The sequence below is a fragment of the Tinamus guttatus genome, unplaced genomic scaffold (assembly GCF_059628265.1).
Source record: "Tinamus guttatus ecotype Peru unplaced genomic scaffold, ASM5962826v1 Tinamus_guttatus_pri_ptg000409l, whole genome shotgun sequence".
Taxonomy (NCBI): Eukaryota; Metazoa; Chordata; class Aves; order Tinamiformes; family Tinamidae; genus Tinamus; species Tinamus guttatus.
The window spans coordinates 737483-759645 of record NW_028288943.1 but is presented as its reverse complement, the minus strand read 5'-3'; the positions used below and the strand labels follow the sequence as shown (position 1 = coordinate 759645).

The following is a 22163-nucleotide window of genomic DNA, read 5'->3' as shown; positions in this document are numbered from 1 at the left end:
GACCTCAGAGATTTTATGTGAGCACATATGGAGAGGCAGGCTCACCAAATGCAGCATTACTCCTCCAGAAAACTTTATCAAGAACAGAACACTTAATGAAGATGCGGATAGAGGTCGGGGTAGCAGTACTCTGCCAACATCCTTGGAAGTGTTGCATGCAGACGGCAGCTGTTGCCTGATCTAGCATGCAACAGGAAGCAGAGGGTCTCCATTCGCAGTTCATTTTACACAAGATGAACCATGAGACTTTTGAGTCTCTGAGGACATTAGGAGTCACTTTGACCTTTCTGTGCTAAACGGAGAGAGACTAAGGGGTCTCCAGTCAAGGGAGCAGGTTTGTCTTTGGAGAAAAAATAGCACTATTCCAACATTCAAGCTGTACAGGATTACTTCAGGCAGTTTACGGAAAAGGTTATTTTTAAAAAAAAAAAAAAAAAAAAAAAAAAAGATCGGGTTAATTGACTCCCTTGGACATACTGAAGATCCAAGTCACACAGAACAAGAATTTCAGACTCAACCCCAAAGTCCTTGGATTGTCACTGAAATGCAGGCAAAATTAGTCAGTATTACCTCAATAGTTCTTAACTCACTAGGCCAAAGACTGACCATCCAAGAATTCAGTCCCCTGCCTAGGGGATTCATAGTGCCTCAAGTACTCCCAGGCCTTACAGCATGTACGCTGGGGCATGGCAGGTTACTGGAGCCGTTGTAGTCATCTGGGGCACATTCAATGAAAACGTGAATGGGAAGGAAAAAAGGAAAAGCAAACAAACCACACACACGCAAACAATCTTTGTTTTGCCCTCTATCCCAGCTGCTGACATTGAATGTATCTATTCTGGGTAGTGAGATAGGTCAAACATGACAATGTGCGTGTGTTCACAGGCTAAGCTCAAACTAATATGTTAACTTGAGAACATTAATTAGTACAAAGTAGGCTTGTGCCCTCCTTCACTTCCCTATGAATAGCTGAACATAGTTGTCAGAGACAGTGCCTTCATTCTGTCCTTTCAATTAAACTGAAAACACTTTAATTTAGCAATTCTCTAGTCATGTATTAGGAAGATAATACTAGAAATTAACTTCAAGTATTAATCTGAAAATATCCCAGAAATAAGAATATATCTTGAGTTTCCAGGAAACTTAAATCCAATGGCATGCACACATCTCATCTAAGCTGCTCTACCCTTCAAACAATTGAAGAAAAAAATGATTGAGATTTATTGTAATTCGATAGGGACGTAAAGAATACACTGCTGAAGTACAGCTTTAATACAATAGCTTTAACCCTTTATTGAATTGGTGGTGTTTATGTGCAGTTTTTAGTGAATCAATGAAGATTTTTGTACCTCAAGCATCTTTTTTAATGGTCATTCACTCTATAATCAAATTGCATGCTAGCAATTTTGAACCCCTTAGTCAAGAAACTGATTTTATAATTACGTTTTCTGAAATAAACTATTTTACATCAGAGTAAATACATATATAAAGTACAATGTGAAAGTGAATTGAAAATATATGTCCAGTGCGGTGCCATATAAAGATAGTCCTTAAGATATAGTCCGCTTAGGTACTGCAAGCAGTGTACGTTAGTATATCCAGGTCTACTTACTTTGCATTAAGCACTAATTCAGTTGTGTTATTTTCAGTATAAATACCTTTATACAGCAACGCACTGTACAATGCAAATATATTCCATGAGAAACATGTATTTGCTAATGGCAAATATGGCTCTAAAAGATTGGTCAATAAAAAGCAATGTGGCCATCAAAACCTTCATTCTTCAAACAATAATTTGACTCCCATTGCTTTTAACTCCATTTGCTTTTAGAAAACTGATTGTGTCTCCCCATATGAAGAAACCCCCAGAAACATACCTAGCAAGTAGCAGTATTGAACTTTACTCGAAAAAGCATTGCCAAACCTGCCTGCAAATGTTTCAGACTATGATCCCAGACTAGTAATGACACAAACCCACAGAACTCTCAATTACTTAAGAAGCTTTGGCACAGTTAGAGTGGGAACTGAAATTTCTTTAAAAATTGGGACGTAGTTTGGATTTGGTTGGCTTGGACCTTGGTCCAAAGTCTCAATGATAGTCTGCTTCATATCTCTGCTGGCGTCTCCTCTCACTGTGAGCAAAGCTGCAATATGGTCATCCCTGCCAAAAGAAAACGGCAAAACTGGGTTTAGTAAGAAACTTTGTAGGAGTACTCTGTAAGAAAGATCACTTTTAGTTCACAGTGCAGTTTCAGTGTGTACTTCTAATACTTCTTGTACTCTAATATTTCTAGTATTAGAAGTATTTTTGCTACCTCAAGTCCTTAACCAGAAAACTGGTCACTCAGAACTACCTTTTCCATCTCAATATAACATGTTGTTGTTACAGCTCTTAAGATATATTTTATACTCCCAGAACACAGAGTGCAAGTATTCTTATTACACTAGTTCAGAACATATACATTCTCTATTAGCATCAGTTAGATTAAGAAAATTATTATATTCTAAAATATGAATAATATGAAAATATTTACATGTAGCTACTTCATAGTCTTGAACTAGTTCTAACACAATATACATAGACAATTTAATTTTGAGAAGAGAATTACCTAATATCTGGATATTTACTGACTAAAGTTGAAACTTCCAGATAGAGTAGTGAAGGATCAGTTAATTTGATAACTTCTGCAATGGCTTCAATGATGCCACAGAGTCCTTCAGTATCCTCTCCAGATCCCTGCAAGATGAAAAGTAAAACAAAACAAAAGCAACTCCTGCTCAAATCCATAAACTACCCTTTGTGTTTTGTATTGTGATGTTGTTTAGTTGCAAAAACAGCTTAATTTTCTGACATTAAGTAAACAAAATAGCTGCAAGTTGTCACCACTGAGACATTTCCCTCTTCTATTTCAAATTATTTTCCCAGCTTGGCCTGCAATTTTATTTCAATAAGCCCAGTACCTATATGAGCATTAGTATATGATGACTAACAGCAAATGCCTAAAACAAGAACATAAAAAGAGGACAGAAATGCAGGAATATTTCTTCAAAAGACTCTTGCAATCCCCACCAATTTGCAGTCGGGGAATCCATGAGCTAGAAATGCAATTATTTGTAGTTCATAGGCTGCAATCGCTGAGTTTCTTCAGTTGTTTTTTGAACCCTTCTGAAATTTTCATGTCTATAATCTTTTCAAACAGAACTAATTCATTATTCACTGTCTCTGTCCTGCTCACGTCATGAGACCTCTGCCACACCCTTTTCTTGTGGTCACTTTCATTTGACTGAAGGTTTGTTATGTAATTACCTGATTAAATGCTTGTGCAACTATCACCGTACTGCACAAGGGATTCACATGTATTACAGATTCCTGTAAGGGCATAATGCTTATTATTTTAATTTTTATCCCTGCTTTTCTGAGAGGTGTCAGGCATTAAGCGCACATCTTAGAATTCAATGATCCTATTCTTAAGTGGTAACATCAACTCAGACCTCATGGTTTTTGTGTGGTTAGAACTGTAAGTTGATGCATGTTCATCTGCTGTTCATGGCTGTTTCATTAGACATCATTAGAGCCCGTTTTTCAAGTGGCTCTTGTAACTGCAAGTGCCAACTTCAACTGGCTCAGGAACCATGCAACTTAAAAACACTACGAGCGTTACAGCATCCATCTAAAATCTGTTGAGACTTCACTGGTATCTTCCTCCTTTGTGAAAGTGATCCTCCTACCCTTCACTTTCCTTCTTTCAATCAGTACTTACACATGTGAGCATATTCTCTCTGATTCAAAAGCCATTTAAATTCTTTTGTAAAGATTTTGGTGCAGTAACCTGTCAAAAGCCACAAAGAATGCCAGGTAGACAATCGGCTGCTTTTTCCTTATCTGTAGGCCTTACCCTAAAAACACCAGTATGAAAAGTCCTATCTTACAAAAAAACATGTCATATTTGTCCATGTCCATGCATTCTAGCCTTTAAGTTTTGCTAATTTGCAGTCATAAATATTAGGGCTTACTGATATGCAGGCCACATCTTTCCAGAAATTTATGCAGAAGTTGCATTATCTTCCTCCTAGTCATCTGGCTACCAAGGCAGCTTTCAATAACAGATCAGCCAATCTATTGAACAGATAATTCTGGATATTCTCTGAACTCTTTCAGAACTCCAAATTCCACATCACCTGGTCCTGGCAACCTGATACTGTTCATTTTATCAATTTATTCAATAATCTCTTCCATCAACACCTCAATCTGAAACAGTTCTTACAAAGAATCATCCATAATGAAAGATTCTGATATAGGAGCTGCCCTAACATCTTCCACAGTGAGCACACATGAAAATCTCACCCCAGTTTTTCTGGTTTTATTTTTCTGTGCAGTCTCACCCCTGCCCCTTCTTTTTTTGATCCATACTTGCTTTCCTTATGTAGTTAAAAAAAAAAAAAAGGCATGTACACAGAATTCTTACAATTTTAAGCATATTTTATAAGTAGCTTCCCAACCCCTTTTTGGGGCTGCTTTTCCATAGTTTTATTTTGCTTTAAACGAGGTCAACATACTTGTCTTATATTTCTAAATGATACATATTCCCTGATTTTTGGTTATTAGTATCTGTTTGATGTAATATCTCCCCATCCTCCAGCTAGGAAAAAAAATATTTTCCTGCTGATGAAATAATTGCTTTTTCTTTTACTTACTGCAGAACATACAGGTTGCCTCTCTGTAAGGGTACCAGAAGGAACAGCAGAAAGCTGTGTCAAACACATAGCAGTAGAAAACAGGTGCTTAGGAACTCTAACAATGGGTATGTTCAGAAACTCTATCCAGGGTCTCAGCTGGGCATTCTTGGTATTCACAGATTGTGTTTTAAACTAAATTATCACGTTAATCAGCACTACCTGAAGCAAATACTTACAGGGGCAAGTTTCTTAAACAGAAATCTAAACTGTTCTGCTTCTTTGATCATTCTTTCTGCCCCTTCTTTTCTCTCTTCTGCATTCTTGAAAGATATACGTTTTAGCATGATCGCTCTGATGTATTCTACAACCACTCTCCGATGGGCCTCACTAGTCATTGTCTGAAAGAAAAAAAAGTTGTCGTGGATTATGCAAGTGATACTTACAAATATAACCATTATATTTAATAAACGTAACTTTTAGATTTAGTCTTTGAGGAATTACTAAGCTTTGAAATGTGAGTTCGTAATTCATCATCACAGTTTGTTAGAATACCAGTGAAATACTTTAGTTTTCTAAAAAAGCTGTACTTCCTGCCAGAGGAAACTGTAAACAACAGGTTTCAAAGATCAGCATAACTCCAAGATAATGCTAGAGACTTTATGGGTGGCTTTTCAGTTTTGCCATGCTAATAGCAATCTGTCCTTCCTTAATGAAAAGAACATGCCAAATACCAGAAAGAGATGAACAACAAAAACACCTCTGACAGCATATCTGAATTATTTTGGAGGAGAACAAGCATATCCAACAACTACTATGGAAGAACAATTGTGAAATAAGTAAGATGGCCTCAAAATGAGGAACTGAGATGACCTGCCTTTGTTTGCCCTCGAAGCCTTGTTTTTTGCATCTAGTCAATGAATCAGCCATCACAAAGGAAGACTCCAGTTCACTGTATAATGCTTTCCAACCTAGTCTGCATTATTTGTGCTCTGGGTTAGGTCTGATCGAGAAACCTGTTAGTGCAGACTGCCAGATCCTGCACAGCTAGTAGCACCCTCTCTCTCATATCTTCCATTTGACTGCTTTGCTGTTCTCAGCTTCTCTGTTTATAGGGGACAGCTACAGATGCCTTAGCATCTGGTATTCATGTAAAACTAACACTGAATTTGGAAGAAGGAAAAAAAAATAGGTGCTTCTTAAATTCCAATGTGAGGGGAGATCCTAAGCACCACAAGTTACTTTTAATTAAGAGAAAGCCTACAAAAGAGACTGTCACAAACCTTTTATAGTGTTTTAATAAATATGATAAACTTTCAAACAACATGTGCCTCTGGTTTCAGTCAAAATTTTGGAGAAAGGTTTTGGGGGGGTGAGGTAAGGGTAAGAAAATAAAAGAAAAAAAAGAAAGATTGAGGGCAAGTCATAGCCCTCAGCCACAAAACCATAGTCTTAAGTCCTGCTCTCACAATAGAGCCAAAATACAACAATTACAGATTGTTCAGGGCTGCTTTCTCAGCCTTTTTCTGCTGAAACTCTTGAATTTGCAGAATTGATTCCAAATACACAGAGGAAGATTAAGTCCACAGAACAGACTATAGCGACAGATACGCATGCCCTGTTCCTATGAAAAGTTAACATACAAAGAAGAAGGGCCATACTACAGCTGAGAAAAAGAAAACTCAAGAGGCAACATCCTGACGGGGCATTCACTTTGTATATAGGAACACAGCAAAGCAGAATGAATGCAAGACCCAGACCTTCAATGTTCAAGATCATGGCCTACGTATCAGGTTACTACTCAGGTGCTCTGTTCATACGGCTTTCAAAACTGAATTATAAAATAATAATTTTATAATAGTTATAAATAAATAAGATAGTTATAAATAGTTAAAATAGTTTTAAATAAAATAATAGTTATAGACTATTCTGGGGGTGACTTGACTTTTTTGTGCATTTTTTTTGGACTGAATATAGCTGTAATTCATATACAGAATAAGACCTTTAGGATCTGCACATCCTGAAGGCAAAGAGGTTAAGAGTTCATCAAAAAAACTTGGAGCAGTCCCTTCTACCTCTTTAAGAGTTAAGAAAGAATAAATGAATGATTTTCAGAACATGCCTTTCAGATACTTCTCACTTGGTAAGAGTTTGTTTACAGATCATCCCTGAAACCTGATCCTCCTCACTTATTTCTTAAATCTTAACTGTCTAAAGCTAAGCTGTCATTTTAAGACAGCTTTTAGTTATCTTAAATATACAAAGCTGAATTTAATTCAATAAAGGATAAAAACTAACCATAATAAAAGACTAACAGATAATAAAAAAGCAGAAGGCATTTGACAAACGAAAAAAATAAAAATAATTAATCGGTGATATTATGCTGCTGTAATGCCTCTTTAAACAAATATGCGTTTATCAAATTCTATAGTTTTTAAACAATTTAAATATGCCTTATTATACATATGGCAAATTGAAATTGCAAAATGTGCACTTAAAATTACAGGACAGCAGTACTAGTTTCATAAGGGAAAGTTTTATCTATCTGCAAACTTTTAAGAAGCAGAAAATACAAGTTGCTAAGAATACAGCCTTCTGGACTAAATCCTGTAACTCTGATCTATCTTTGCAAATTTTGCATGTAGCTGTCAAAATAGATGATGAGTGCACATTTTAGACTTTTGCATATATTTTTAATATTTTTTAATTTCCAGCCATGAATTCAAAATGCTGATTTTTATATTCTAGTTCTGAATTCCATAAAATATTCAGAGCTTCCAAAATGACATGCTATTCAGAATACATTTTCCAAATATATTTTCCATAGAATGCTTTGCACCTACCTTTCTATAAGGCCTTTTTATTTTTGCAAAGTCATTGAAATAATCCTCCACAGTGACACAAATAGTCCCCACAGCATTAGACCCCATCAACCATTTCTTTGTCATCAGTTCATTGAGATGCGGCTGAAAAGAAAACAACAAAAACTGATAAGGACTTTTTTTTTTGACATTCCTATCTTAGCGCAACTACAAAAAAAAAAATTTAAGTGTCAAACATTTGTGAACTACCTTCCCTCAAAAGAAATATGCAGTTAGTGTAGAAAATAATGTTACTGCACAATCCAGCAGATCTCTCATCAAAATGAGAGCCACTATAGATTACTGCGCCAACACACACACTGAATGTATATATAGACCAATTTCAATAACCTAGGAGATTTTTACACAAGTTCTCCAAAATATTTTAGTTCTCTATTTAAATATTTCATGCTAAATAAAAATTTAAGGTCCAAGAACAAAAATTAGCATAAATTCTGATGTATACTGGTTGAAACTCAAGGCACCTTAAAAGCAGTGAAATACTGCAACTTCATTCTCTCTCTTGAACTGCTATTAGCTATTCAGTTTTTCCTCTTTCAGATGATCCTGGAAAGTTCATATGCCTATTCCAAACTTGGTGGCCTCTACTCTTTGATTCCATTTTCAGAATTTCCTAAGTCATAATACCAATATTCTCAATATCTACTTACCCATATTGCTTTATTACAACTTTTATCTGATCCCCATGTGGAGAGATAAAACTATTACTGGTCTGTGTTATATGCCAACAGTGACATGAAGTATTTACCTCTTACATGAAGAGGTAAATGATTTTCAAAGGACAGTTATTAAAGTAAACAGACCATCTCCCCATAATTGGTGAGTAAAGTTAATGACAAATAAACATCTTGCTGAAGAGCTTCCCCCCAAAATTAAGATAAACAATGCCCTCACATCTTTCTTAATGTGTGCATTAAGATGTTTAGGTGTATGTTAAATTCAAAAAGCTATTACAAACGTAAAAAACTCTGAAGCATTTTTCTCCCCTTTCCCATTTCCAATTTCCATCCATCTCCCCCTCCCAAATTACTGAAATTATGGAAAAAAAAAAATCTTGGGTGATTTTATTCAACTCTACTATTTAGCAAGAAAAAGAAGGAGAAAAATCCAACCTCTAAATCCATGAAGACTTCATCTAGCAGACTAGAGCATGCTTCTTTGGCAATGGTGTCTAAAATCGCATCCATGTTTGTATGGCTGCTGGATAACATATCTTCCATTTCAATTTTCAAGTATTTTCTTTTCAAACTGATTATAGATTCTCTGTGACAAATAACAAGCCTTTTCATCACATACTGAAGCAGCTGCACAATTCTATTGCTACTAAATTGAGTGCATGCACAGAAAAAGACATACTGGATAGCCCTATTTTTCCAAAAGGGAGTAAATTCTGTTACTTGCTTTGGAAGCTTTAATTCATTCTCTAGCACAATATTCCAGGGATCACGTTAAACTACTTTTATGTTGGTAACAAACTAACGGCTGCAGAGAAATAGTTGAGTGTGGGGTTAGATTGTTTAACTCAAACGTTAATAATGATTATTTCTTTTTCTGCAGTTTTTCTACCTTAATTATCCTCTTTTAAAGGAGGACCGTGAGAGATCAAATGCAAGAGAAATGGCAGGCCCCATCCTTGACAATGACATTCTCAAGAGTAATGGCAATTTGCATCAGGTGATTGATAAGTTTGACTTGGCAAAAGCAGCGACAATTACAGTACCTTAAATACATGAATGTATTTAAGCCTGTAACTCCTTCCTTAGGAAAGGAAAGAAGGTCCTCAGAGGGTGTAGCATTATGAACATAAGAGTACTGATTTTTTCCACAATGCTGAAAAAATGTGCAGACTTACTTAAAAGTTTGACAGTTGTTGATGACTGCAATCATATATTGAACATAGCATTGAGGATACTGACGATTTTTAAGATGCTCTTCTTTATATAACTGTGCTTCATCTCTGTACCTGTCATATATCCAAGGTATAGCATTAAATAGACAGAAACATGAAATAACCAAGAACACACTGTAGGGCAAAATACTCCATAATGGTCTGCAAGGTATTTAGAAATAATTTATAATGGGCTTGTTAATCATGTGACATTTAATGTCTTTACTCTGAGCACAATCCCTTTAACTCAAAACATTTAAAAAGACAGCTGAGCTCAAGGAAGTGGTTTCTGTCTGGCCTCCCTTATCAGAAGGGACTATCAATCAGAGATATAAAAGTAAGAGCTGATTCTAAGAATTAGAGCCATTATAGGACAGAACTGAGACTGCCAGTCAACAGCACAAAAAAAAACTGGTGAAACTGAGGAAGGAAAGAAGGGAAAGGAAGGTCAAGAAAAGCTTGACTGGTACGTGCATTACAGAAGAAAGACCAAGCAATAAACAAACAAATAGGAAAAACAAGCATGAAAATAGAAGAACAGAGGCAGGATAAAGTATTCAACATTTTAAAATTATTTTACCTTGTTAGAAATGAGTTCATTTGTTGAAGACATAGAAGGAGTACCTTTGTTTTCAAATCATCATTTATCTGAGCAGCTACCTGAAGATTTTGCTCAAACATCTAAGTTAAAAAGATCGGTGTTATAAAGACAAGCCTATACCAATTGTTAAACAAATGAGACAGATTTCTTATTTGGATTTTCTATTTAGAGACTCACTATCACCAACTCTCTCTATATTTTTTTTTAAACAAGCCCAATTTCTGCTGACTAAGCACCCCTACCCCACTATCTTCACAGATGTAGTTAATAAATTCTTGACAGTCATTAAGATGCAATGCAGTTTTTTTGCCTAACACACAGAACAGTTACTTATTGGCAGAAGAAATAATCCAAGTTTCGATTTCTAATTCACTAGAAACTTGTTTTTACAAAGAACCAAGGTTCTTGGGTCATCTCTTGCAGCAACAATAAATAACTAACACGAATTCCATTGCTCTCCCCCAAATATAGTAAAAAGTCATTTTGCACTAGTGAAGTATCAGATGTCAAAATTCTATGACATATTTGCAACTAGGCACTAGTCTAAGTGATCTACAAAGAAATGCGTATGGGAGGAGGAGGACTGGAGAGGAAGGGCATAAAAACTGGTAAAAACATATGACCTATTTTTACTGAGATAATTTTGGAAATTTCATTGTTACATGAAACTGAGCATTGCCACCTTTGACAGTGCTGATAATTAACACTACAGCTAAATCAGTTTGAGTTTGTTCTTCAGTTTCTGACAGAACTAGAGAAAACGGCCAGAAATTGAAGCATCAGAAGTTTCACAGGAACTTAAGGAAAAATTTCTTAACAGTGAGGGTGACAGAGCACTGGAGCAGGCTGCCCAGAGAGGTTGTGGAGTCTCCTTCTCTGGAGATCTTCAAAACCCGCTTGGACGCAGTCCTGTGCCACGTGCTCTGAGTGACCCTGTGTGTGCAGGGGGGTTGGACTAGATGATCTCTAGAGGTCCCTTCCAACCTTAAGCGTTCTATGATTCTGTGATTAAATGAGCCACTATTTTTTTTTCCAATCACACACCTTCTGAAGACTGTTAGTCAACTTTGGTGCTAATATAAATGAGAAAGAATGTAGTTAAAAACTTGGTACAGAGACAAATAAAAGAAAGAAAATTGTAAACAGATATAAGAGGGAAGAGGCCATCCTTCTCTCTTAAAAATCTGTAAAGAAGAATTAGGAAAGGAATAAAACAGGCTTACATTTTATTTTCCTGGTTGACAAAGATTATTTAAAAGCTTCTCATATCTATTACTAATAGGCTGGGAAAACTTTTTTATTTTATTAATGTCTCAAAAATAGCTGCATCTTTCCAACTTAAGATCTTTCATAATTCAGATAGGCACTGAAAGGAGTTTTAAAGTGGAGTAGTGTTTAAACAGAAATATTTTTTCATCTTTATGAGAATTTTTTTCCCCACAGTATTCCAAGTTTTTTGTGTAAGTAATGAATGATTTCTAGAAACAAATGCATGCTTTACTATCTCAGTATTATATTAGCAGATGACATTCCAGTAACTTACAAACATCTTCATCTGATAAATTTGCATTACAATTTTACATAAAGTAGCTATGTAAAAGTACTTAACTAAGTACAAGCATCTCAACTAAACAGACTGGGAAAAACATCTTAGGCTTGCTTATTGAAAATCTAAAGCCAAAAAGGCAAAGAAAATCTCAAAACAAAACACCAGCTACTCCACAGGAAAACAAATTGCATTTCAATACATACAATGTCATCCCAAATAGATTTCTTATTTGTTTCTCTTAATCCATGCTCTTTTTCCCCATATTTTCTAGAAGACTGACTTGACTTATACCTGAAAAACAATAGCTGGGAGCGTAGTCTGATAGTACCCATCCTGATCTGCTTCTGGTTCAGTTTTTTTCACCCAGTCTTTTTTATCCGTCTCCAGTGCTTTTCGTAGCCAACCAATAATGTTAGACTGCATTAAACAAAACAACCAAGAAAAAAAAGCAAAGAATTATGGATCTAAAAAAGCAAAAAAGGAAAGAAAATATTTGGAATAGCAGTTATTCCCATAATGAACTATGGCATGGCAATATATAATGTTGACCACTACAGTGATTCCTACAGGATGTAGGTAACATAAGTTAAGATTTACACTGATTAAAGAGAAAAAAAAATACTGGTAAACAGGAATAGCTTATGAGGTAGCCTGACTCAAGCTAAAACATGTTTTAGAATGGGAGCACTTCAAAGCAAAAACTTCTAGTTTCTAAAACTAGACTAGACTAAACCAGTTTTCTGATCAACTGCATGACACAGATATCATGGACATCTTTGCAAGAGCAGATAGTGAACGCCAGAATGTTTACTAAATGTATAGTTTATATGTAAAAGATTGTGGTTCCCACTAGTGTGTAACAGGCATATTCAAGCCCACTTATGTAACATGACAAGGCGGCATATACAGAAATATATACAGTGGAAATAAAAAGGTACAAAGTGTAAAACGGGTGATTGTTCCCCCTGATGCTTTAAGCCTTTTTTTTTTTTGTCAGAACTCTTAGCAGAATAAAGGAAAAAACTAAGATGTTATGATTTTCTTGAAAAAGAAAGGCAGTTAAAAGCAGAAAAGGTGACTTCTGTCCCCAGTAAGTGCTACGTGTAAAGATGGCTCTGTATTACCCTAGCCATTATGTGAAATGATGTACAAAAACATCTATGAATAGGGGACTACTCTGATGAAGTGTGTTATGCAAAGAAAAAGTTACTCTTAAGGCAGCCCCTTAGTCATCTGCATTATTTCACAGTCAGATCAGCATTTGCCACATTTTTTCAAATTGAGGTGCCCTACAAAAAATCTTAAGTGTTTTACTCCTTATGAAAATCAGGTATTTTTATTGATTTTTTAAGGTAGTACTTGAGAGAGGGTAAAATGAATTCAAAGTGTTTTTTTTGTTTTTTTTTTGTTTGTTTGTTTGTTTGTTTTTTAAATCAGAGTAACTTGAGAAAATAAACCAAACCCAGTTTATCCTAAAGGTAAGTGCAGAAAAATAAACTTCAACAGAAGTTCTATTAAAGCTAATGTGAAGCAGAGTCTCTATAAGTAACTTTCCTGAATTTTAAAAGACTACTGATTTCAGTGAGAGAAATATCAGGATTTCTTCATACTTCTGGGGTAGATATAAACTCCAAAGGGTTACTACTTTCTAGTAACTATCTGAGAAAAGCTCCAAATCTCCCCAAGTAATAGGACTCCTGTACTCAGGAGGGTCAGGAATGCAACAGAACTATGCAAAGAAAAGCAGGTCCAAAGTTCCATCCAGCACAATACCCACAATATCTAATCTTAAAGGCAAGAAAAGACTGCCTTGAAAATCTTTTCTTATAGAAAAAGACTCTTGTGTAACAAAAAGGCTTTCCTTTTTTAGGAAAAAAAAAATCATATACTGATTCCTTTGCTAAACGCTTGTCCTGGTTTTAGGGATGCCAGATGCAATCACCTGTCCTGAGTGATATGCATCTTTTGTATTTAAGATGCACTTGAAACAGCATCCACGAAACAAAAGTACACTGACGCAGAGGACAGCCATAAAACTAAAAGCACTATTAAAAGAATCAGTCTGGCAAACATGCTGCATGAACATCTTGAATGCCTTGAAGAGAACACATCAGAAAAGACTGAAAAAGGCTGATTCAGTCAACTGTATGTAGACCAAACAGCATTCAGTGGCTTATAAATCTGATAATACTTTAATTAATAGCACTCTGCATTTGAAAGAATCTAAGTATAAACTCTAGAATTCTTTTCTTTCTAATAAAATATAGTTAACAAAATCTCAAAATCTAGAAAGCCTATATAATCTGCAAAGCATAATTACTTTGGCATTTCATGATTTACATCTGACATCTTCTGATTAAAACTGTCTATAAACAAACCAGCATGCATATGAAGTTTTGTAAAAATGTACCAAGTTTCCATTTATAAAAATAGTTTCCTCTGGTGCAAAAAAAAAAAAAAAAAAAAAGAGTTCTGAGACACTAAGATAGCTATTGTTTCATTTCAAGGTATCTTTAAATTGTTACTACTCACAGTAAGAGTTGACATGTATTTGCTGAGAAGCTGGTCTACCACATTTTGTGAAAGTAGAAGATTCAGACAATTTATATCTACTTCAGGAGATAGTTCTGAATTTCCCATCATCTCTGCACTGAGTTTTTTTAAAAAAAAAAAAAAAAAAAAAAGACATTGCAAATTAATAAAGAAATTAAAATCTATGCAGTTTTTTTGGTATAATGACTAAAATTTGCAATTTTCCATTATCTACGCATGGCCAAAAATCTTTAATACAAACAGCTGCAGTTAAGTACATTTAAAAAACTTAAATAAAATCATATAAAAGAAAAAAATGTAAAAGCTATAGCCAAGATTATTTAAAGAAAAATGTTACAGAAAATATTTTGAAGAAATCTAAACTTTTCATAATTTCGTATTACAGAAGATTAACTTATTCTTCAAAGATTTTCAGCGACTGAACTTCTCTAAGCTTCCCAGGTAGCCTTGAGTAGCTTACTTTCCCTCCAGCTCCAAGACTTAGTTGATTTCTTACTCCACTCCCTACTCCAAACATAGGTAGCAACTAACGACCATCTTTGCAACAGCCTGTAGTAACACGTAAGAAAACAATTCCTGCGCCGTCCTCTCAGGCTTCACTTCAGAAACATAAGACTGTGCATTTTTTCTAAGATTATCCATCTTGTTCATTATGTGGATGTGCAGGAGAGAAGTGTGTCCTCAGATACCTTAAAGCAAATTTACTCCAGTCACCATCTCACCTTCATTCCAAGGTTCTACAGTGAGGTGGTACCTGCTACGTAACTTTATTTTGCAGGAATGATCTTATTTTGTTTGCCTCATAAATAATTCTGCCCCTATAGTTTTACTCCTTTACTTTTGCTGTCCTAACTGAGATTATGTTCATGGAGAGATGTTGAATAGCTTTAAACCAACTCAACAGCCATCTGTTTCTACTTTCTGGTGGGAGCTCAGGAGGGTGATTTCATGACCAAAGATCATCTTACTGGAAAAATAGGCCTATTATAAAAATGAAGAAACTGAGAGCAGGATTAGTTTGAGCCATGTCCCTGTAGGCAGGGGGAACTAGCATTACGTAATATTTCTGATTTTCATTCATTGTCAAGTCATTCCTCTGGCCTTCTAATAGCACAATATGAAAAAGAAAATGAACTCAAGCTCCTTCATCTCATAGTTGCCTTGTGTTCATTAGCCATATCTCTTATACAGCGTGAACATGGACATAAGCATGCCCAAGGGTTGTTAACCATAATCATGGTTGCTTCTTGTAGCAAGAAGAGCAGGAGGATGCTGAACTATAAAGCATCAAGTTCTAAACACAAAAGGTGTCTTAAAGCTGGTTACAGAAACTCCAGAAAACGGTTACATCTCCTACAGATTTGCTTAGGACAGCAAGAGTTTAATTTGATGAAACAGTACAGTTGAACAACTGGCAATAAAGGCAGTAGAAGTGTACACATCTCAGACCCTGGGTCAATACAAACTGTTGAGAACAGGATTACAGTCATTAACCACTAGAAAGCTGTTAATACTTTTTCCAGAATAATTTGGTAACCCTAATAACTACAGGCCCGCACAAATTAAACATATGCTATCTTAACTGCTGTTAAACAACATCAAAAACCCACCAAATCAACACAGTTCTGAGAACATCAAAAAAAAAATTCTTTCAATTTAACAATAAGGAACACACAAACAGTGCCAATACTTGCTACAATTACAACAGAAAGTTGTTAACTATACAAATATGTAAGATCCAAGTCTGTTCTGTTCTGATCAATACCTTACTAAATCTGCAAATGAATATGAATATGCTAATTCACTGTGACAGTAGCGTCAGATGACTGTGTAACAGCATTAAACTTTAAGCTTACGAAGCAACAAAAAAATCACATATTAGAAAAATTCAAGGAAATATTAAGGAATAACTTCTAAGAAACACAATACTTAACAAATATCAACATAGCAAGCTCTTTACCACTACCCACTTTGATAGTTTTATCTTCTTATATACTAATAAGACATCTTTTAGTCTAATACTAGTTATTATTAATAGCACACTGTGTTTTATATGCAGTAGCATATAAACTTGCAGCTGCTCCTAACAGGAAAACATGATTCTTGAAAAGGTGATCTTACCTCTTGTATGTGTTTAAAACCCAAGTCAGAAGGCTAACAATCTCATTTGCTTCCAGATCTTCTGAAGCCAGCTCTTGCATGCGGATGGACAACGCCTGATGGTACATACTTAGTAATCTCTTAAAAATGTCATAGTGTGGGGGAAAACATTGATCCAGTAGGGTTTTGGCCACTAACAGATCATCAAGGACATATTTACGTATGATTTCTAGATGGCGCACGAGCCACATTTTGTCAGACTCTCTAGTATCTGCTTGAGTGCCTTCGATTCGAGTGCTTACAGTTCTTTCCAAGATGTTGAACATCTTTTCTTTCCAGTTCTTTGGTCTGCCAGGTGGTATGAACCCAGTTTGCTTTTTCCGATCTAACATGCGCCTGTCAATTTTCTCTTCCCTCTCAATTATCCTGACAACGGAAACAAGTAAGGTCGGGTCTCGACGGACCGTAACGAGAGATCTTTGAACCACCATCCAAAGCTGTTTTGCCAGTTCCTCGGAAAGTTTCTGCATATCCCCAAAGTACGTATGGATGAGGTTCATGTCATGTGTGTTTTTGCTGTCCATACGATATTGCTCATACATTAGGTTATCCCGAGAACACTCTAAATCCATCAGTTTTCGATGAGCTTGCAGCAGTTCCCCTTGTTCAATCAAATCTTGTGCCTCCCTGACTATCTCAGGAACTGAAATATAAAGGTGAAAAAAAAGATGCCATCAGAGTATGAAAATAAACACAAGATACTAACAGCATCAGGAAATAAACTGGGAAAAAGCTGTAGCAATTCTTTTGAAATATTTAAAGGAAATAATTGCAATGTATTCGATGTATTGCTAGTAATTACAATATGCCTTTAAAAGTCCTTCCACATCTTTAATTCTAGTGCTTCCATATCTTTTATTACAATCATTTACAGTGACCAAAGGCTACTGAAACTAAGATCAAAATGCCAACAGAAGACAGCTTGCCTTCTCTTTCCCCTTAAGAAGCCAGGAAACTCTACCATAAAACTTACTGTAATGTTAGCTTTCTTACTAGCTTAAGGGTTTTAATTTGCCTGACTTAAGATAAAATAATAAATAAAATCACTAACCCTATTGGTGCAGCTGAGGCTGCACACACACAATGAATACTGAATTTTAGCTCCTTCTGGAAGGAACAGTTGGGTTGCCTAAGGCAGGAAGGAAGAACAGGCAAAACTACCTATACTGCTAAACTATTTAAACTATTAATGTATTTTTTTTAATTCAGGATTTGAGGAATTACCTAGAAGATAAAGAGAAAAGAACTGAGAACAGACAAAAAAAGAATCTTTTTGGAGAAAGTAGTCATTCCATAAAGGCAACTTGTAATAAAATTGACAACCCAAGGAAAAGGTGCATGAAGGAACACAGTCTATGACCATTAATTATCGTGAAAACAATGCCTAAAGGAACTTATAATCAACTACACTGCATAATGATCTTGGTTGTAGATACTTTACACTCAAAGCCTCTTAGCATACAAGAAAAGGTTTATATTTTCATTTCCATTTACCAGTGCAAGAAGAAACAGTATCCTCACAATAACTCAATATTGGAATGTAGAGATGTTTTTTCCTTCTTTGATCTCTACTGCTAGATGTAGCACATAACAGAGATTGAGAACTTTTTGATTAAATTGCACATTGTATCCTATTTTTTACTGCACCAGCTAGATACATTCTCACGGAGATTAACCAAGCCAATTTAGCATGTCTGAAAAACAGGTGTTCTTCATGTGTACATTTTATGAAAAGATATCCAAAGAGAATGTGAAATAATATTTAAAATGAAACATCTATATAAAATCAAAGGCATGTGAAGCCTATGCGTTTTCACTGTGTTTCATCTAAGAGATAAAGCTCTGAAAATGACTTCTAAAAGGAGAAGTCCTGGCAAGGAATTCATGTAGATTAAAGATGGAATTGTAAATATTCATCAAAAAGTTTGTAAAAAAGGACAGAGAAAATTGTTTTTTCTTTCCAAACCTTTACAATGTCCATCAGGCCACATTAATCATTTCATTCAGAACCTTTCCTATTGTGCAGTGTTGCAAGGAAGCAGAGTCTCCCGTCCATAATTTTTTGATGCACATTAGCAACTGTGCTATTCATTTCTGGAGTAGAGACTGTGCAGCTGAAACTGTGCTTGTAACATTAACACACAGAGCCCACGAGCTTTGCCATTCAGCCGGTTCTCAATCACACCTGTCAGCTTCCTCAGTACTGTTGGGTGCATGCCAAAGAGGCCCACAAATCTGTTCAAATGTGTCAGGTTTGCTTAAATTATCTCTAACCTGACCCCCCTTCACCAGGGCAAGTCTTCCTTTCTCCAGACTTTCTGCTTTGTCTCCCGGGTCTGGCCTTAGTAGTAAAGACTGAAGCAAAGGCAGCATGCAGTAAATCTGCCTTCTCTTTATCCTTCATCAGAGTACCCACCCCATTAAGCAGCAGGCCCACATTTTCCCTGTCTTCCCCTTGCTACTGATGGATTTGCAGAAGCCAGAAGACAGATTCCTTGACATATCTTGCCAGATTTAATTTCAAATAGGCCTGAGTCCTCCTTGTTGCATTCCCACCACTCTGAGCTCTGCCATTCAGGCAGTCTGCAATCCACCTCACTGTCCAATCATCTAAGCTAAGCTTACCTACCAGGGTGTTATGGGAGACAGTGTAAAGCCTTGCTGAAGTCAAGGTAGACAACATTGAGTATTATGAGGAGAGATTGCTAAAGAATCCTTGCCTGGAAATTTTGCTATTGGATATTTTACATTCATTTGCAAAATGAACTGCTTTCTAAAGCCATATGGGACTTTTTATCCAACAGTATTACTGTAGATGCCAACCCACTTGCAATATTTTGGATCTTTTTACATTTTGCTTCTCTGCGTGGCTTGAGTATTTTAGTCTTCTACAACAAGTATGTTATTCTTGCTACTAACTGCTAGCAAGCAGCATTTTTTTGTGACTTCTATTATGTCCCATGAGATAGGCCAGACTGGAAGTTCTCACAGAGCAATTCAAACTCAACACGTACTAATGAGTTGCTAGCTACTTTTCTGAACCTGATGTCCAGGTGATTTTTCCTCAGCTCTTAATGCCTAGTGAGTTTGAAGTTCATCACATTATCTATAGATAGAGTTGTTAGTAGCATATTGAAGTGCTTTCAATTTTTGATGAATTATATATGGAACCTTGGATTACCTGAAAAGATGTTTTTGAGATTTTCTACAGCAGCTGCCAGCTGGCTGTGTTGCACTACAGCATCCTTAACATCCCTGAGGTTTTCTATGGTGTTGATGCTCTGTCTCCAATCTTTATTAACATCAATCAAAGACTGCTGAATGTCCTTTACATCGTTCAAGGCATTGTGCAGTTGACTTAAACCTGTTCGTACTCCATCTAACTGAGACTGGATTGCTGCCTTAAACACAAACAGATAAAGAAATTATTAAATAGTACAATATCAGTGACAAACTGACAGTAACAAACGAACAATCTTCAGTAACATTTCCAGAGAAAAATAACTGAGAAGAGGATATTATAGTTTACTACAAATGTGTAACTTATAAGGGCATGGGTGTTTTAAATTTTTTTTTTTTTTTAAAGAGCACAGACAACTGCTTCAAACAAAGCTGATGCAGGAACTCAGAAACACAGATCTACCATCATCTTTATAAGTCTATTTTAAACTAAGATCATGGGAAAGTAGAATGGGGTTTCTCTCCCCAGAGAGAAGAAAACTAATGAGTTTCCTTCACTACTTCATTTCAAAGGGGGATAGATAGAAGATGATGGCACATCAGAATGCCCTGAATGTACAGATCAAAGTTTTATTACCAACTGATCAACACATTGCTCCACTAACTGGAATCAGTTTGAAGTGCATGAAGCAGCTGAGTTTGACATATTTCAAAGCAGCTTTCCCTGTAACAATTTATGTAATGCAGAAAGAAATATCAGGGAGTGGATAGGAAGAGGAGGATCACCAACTAAAGGAGTAGATTATTTTTTGTTTCCTTTTTGAGAAGGACACCATTCCAGAAGATCTCAGCTGCTTCATCTCTCCGTGAAGATGTCGCACAACTACTTTCCTGCTTTTCTATTCTTTACACACAAATGACTATTATCTTGATGGATCAAAGGAAAATGATGACTAAGATGTAAACATGTCCAGTGGAAAACATATCCATGGAAGCACTAAAATATTCATACTGAAAGGTTTGCAACATGTTCATTCGCACAGATGAAGTAGCTGAAATCTTTCGAAGGCAACCCAACACAAGAAGTCAGCAGCTGCAGCTGATGATCTGTTCTCCACACCACACACACTCTCCCTCTGTATTTAAGTTCTATGTATTTCTTAAAACCTTCCCACATATCTCCTTTATTACGTTAATTCTTTTGGGAAAAATTGTTTTGCTGTCCATTGAATTGCTAAGCGTGCCATGTTAGTGCATGTTTTGGGAGTGAATTGTCAATGGTAAAGGATCATTGTACGTCTTTTTGGAAGAGGTGTTTCCATAAATGACTGAAATTAGGACAACTTAAGGTAAGTGACAAGGGAACTTTCTGGCTATAAAGTATGATACCTCATGTTCATAAAATTGCCTTTATGCATACTGGTTGCAGAAGCAGCCAGTAGGCAAGTGACTGTGATCATGTGATACCAACGCTGCATCAGAAAAGGAATACAGGCTACTGTGTCAGAAAGGGAAAACAGGCTATTTGCATGACTGCACTGTGGGCAGAAACATCTAGGGGAAAAAAAAAAGTGTGTTCTGATTTTTTTTGATTGATGTCATTTTCTCCCTCAATCGTATTAACACACACTATTTAAAATATCTGAGTGTTAGCTCAAGTACAGGTCAGACCAATTGTATTTGCAGTGCAATGACCCTTTTTAGAAGCAATCTTCAATTTGGTATTCAGCCACTACAATGAAGATTTTTTAGTTGACAGGTTGTAAAGGATGAGGGGAGTTGTTTACTGATAAACTGTAGAAAATATAGGAAACGCTTGATACTTGTTAAGTTTTCAGTATGACACAGATCATTAGCTTGCATTAGAATCAAGTGTACAGAGACTTGGCGGAGACAAAGAGCAAAAAGGTCCATGCTTTCAAACTATCTGGATGAAAACATACAGGTGAAAAATAAAAGAAACTACTTCTGCATTGCGGACATTCAAGTTTATCAAAGTTCATACCTTGAGTCGGGCTTCTACTGAAGCCTTCTTACGAGCCTCCCTCCTGCGATACTGCTCCACTTTATCCAGCTGATCAGGCCGCTGAAGCATTCCAGCCACTCTCTGAACAGCTGTTGAAACTGCTTCTCTATCCATTTCCTCCATTGCTGATTAGGACTTCAAAATGCCATCGTAATTTAACAGTACTGGAAAGAAAATAAAAACCTTTAGAAAACATTTGCATTTGATATGACGCTTCAAAGCTAATGATGGGAGAACTAATCCTGGCAATAACAACTGAGCAACTCTGTAGAAGAATCATTACAAGGCATTATGAATAGCACTAACTGGAAATATAAAAAAAAATAACCAATTATTTTGTTTGTACTAATTTACATGTAATGCTTCTGATTAGAGTGTTTCTTTCATATCTTGCCCTCTCTAAGTGTGCATCAACAAGTAAACTTACAAAATGAAAGCAACAAGCCTTACCTTTCAAATAAAGATTCTATCTAATTCTAAAATAGACTTGTCTACTAGAAGAGGAATAGACATGAACAAAAGAATCTCGTGGCAAATTCCAGACAAAAAGCATTAACTCATAGTGAAGCTGAATTTGGTGGAGCTGTGAAAATCACTGACCCTCTTGAACAGCTCAAACTTGCTACCAAGAGTGGAAAGAAACAAAGCTG

At 36.0% G+C, this 22163-nt stretch overlaps 1 protein-coding gene across 1 annotated transcript; it reads right to left on the bottom strand.

Annotated features, from left to right (window-relative positions):
• Nucleotides 1-1931: 1931 nt before the first annotated feature.
• Nucleotides 1932-21689, bottom strand: EXOC3 (exocyst complex component 3). Its single transcript, XM_010214313.2, has 12 exons — nucleotides 21493-21689; nucleotides 19489-19708; nucleotides 16269-16950; nucleotides 14127-14244; nucleotides 11886-12011; nucleotides 10025-10125; nucleotides 9409-9519; nucleotides 8669-8819; nucleotides 7518-7640; nucleotides 4914-5075; nucleotides 2610-2737; nucleotides 1932-2161 (listed from the first exon to the last, which is right to left on the bottom strand). Exons 1-12 carry the CDS (start codon nucleotides 21634-21636, stop codon nucleotides 1990-1992), a joined length of 2238 nt encoding a protein of 745 aa, XP_010212615.2. The 5' UTR covers nucleotides 21637-21689; the 3' UTR covers nucleotides 1932-1989.
• Nucleotides 21690-22163: the final 474 nt, after the last annotated feature.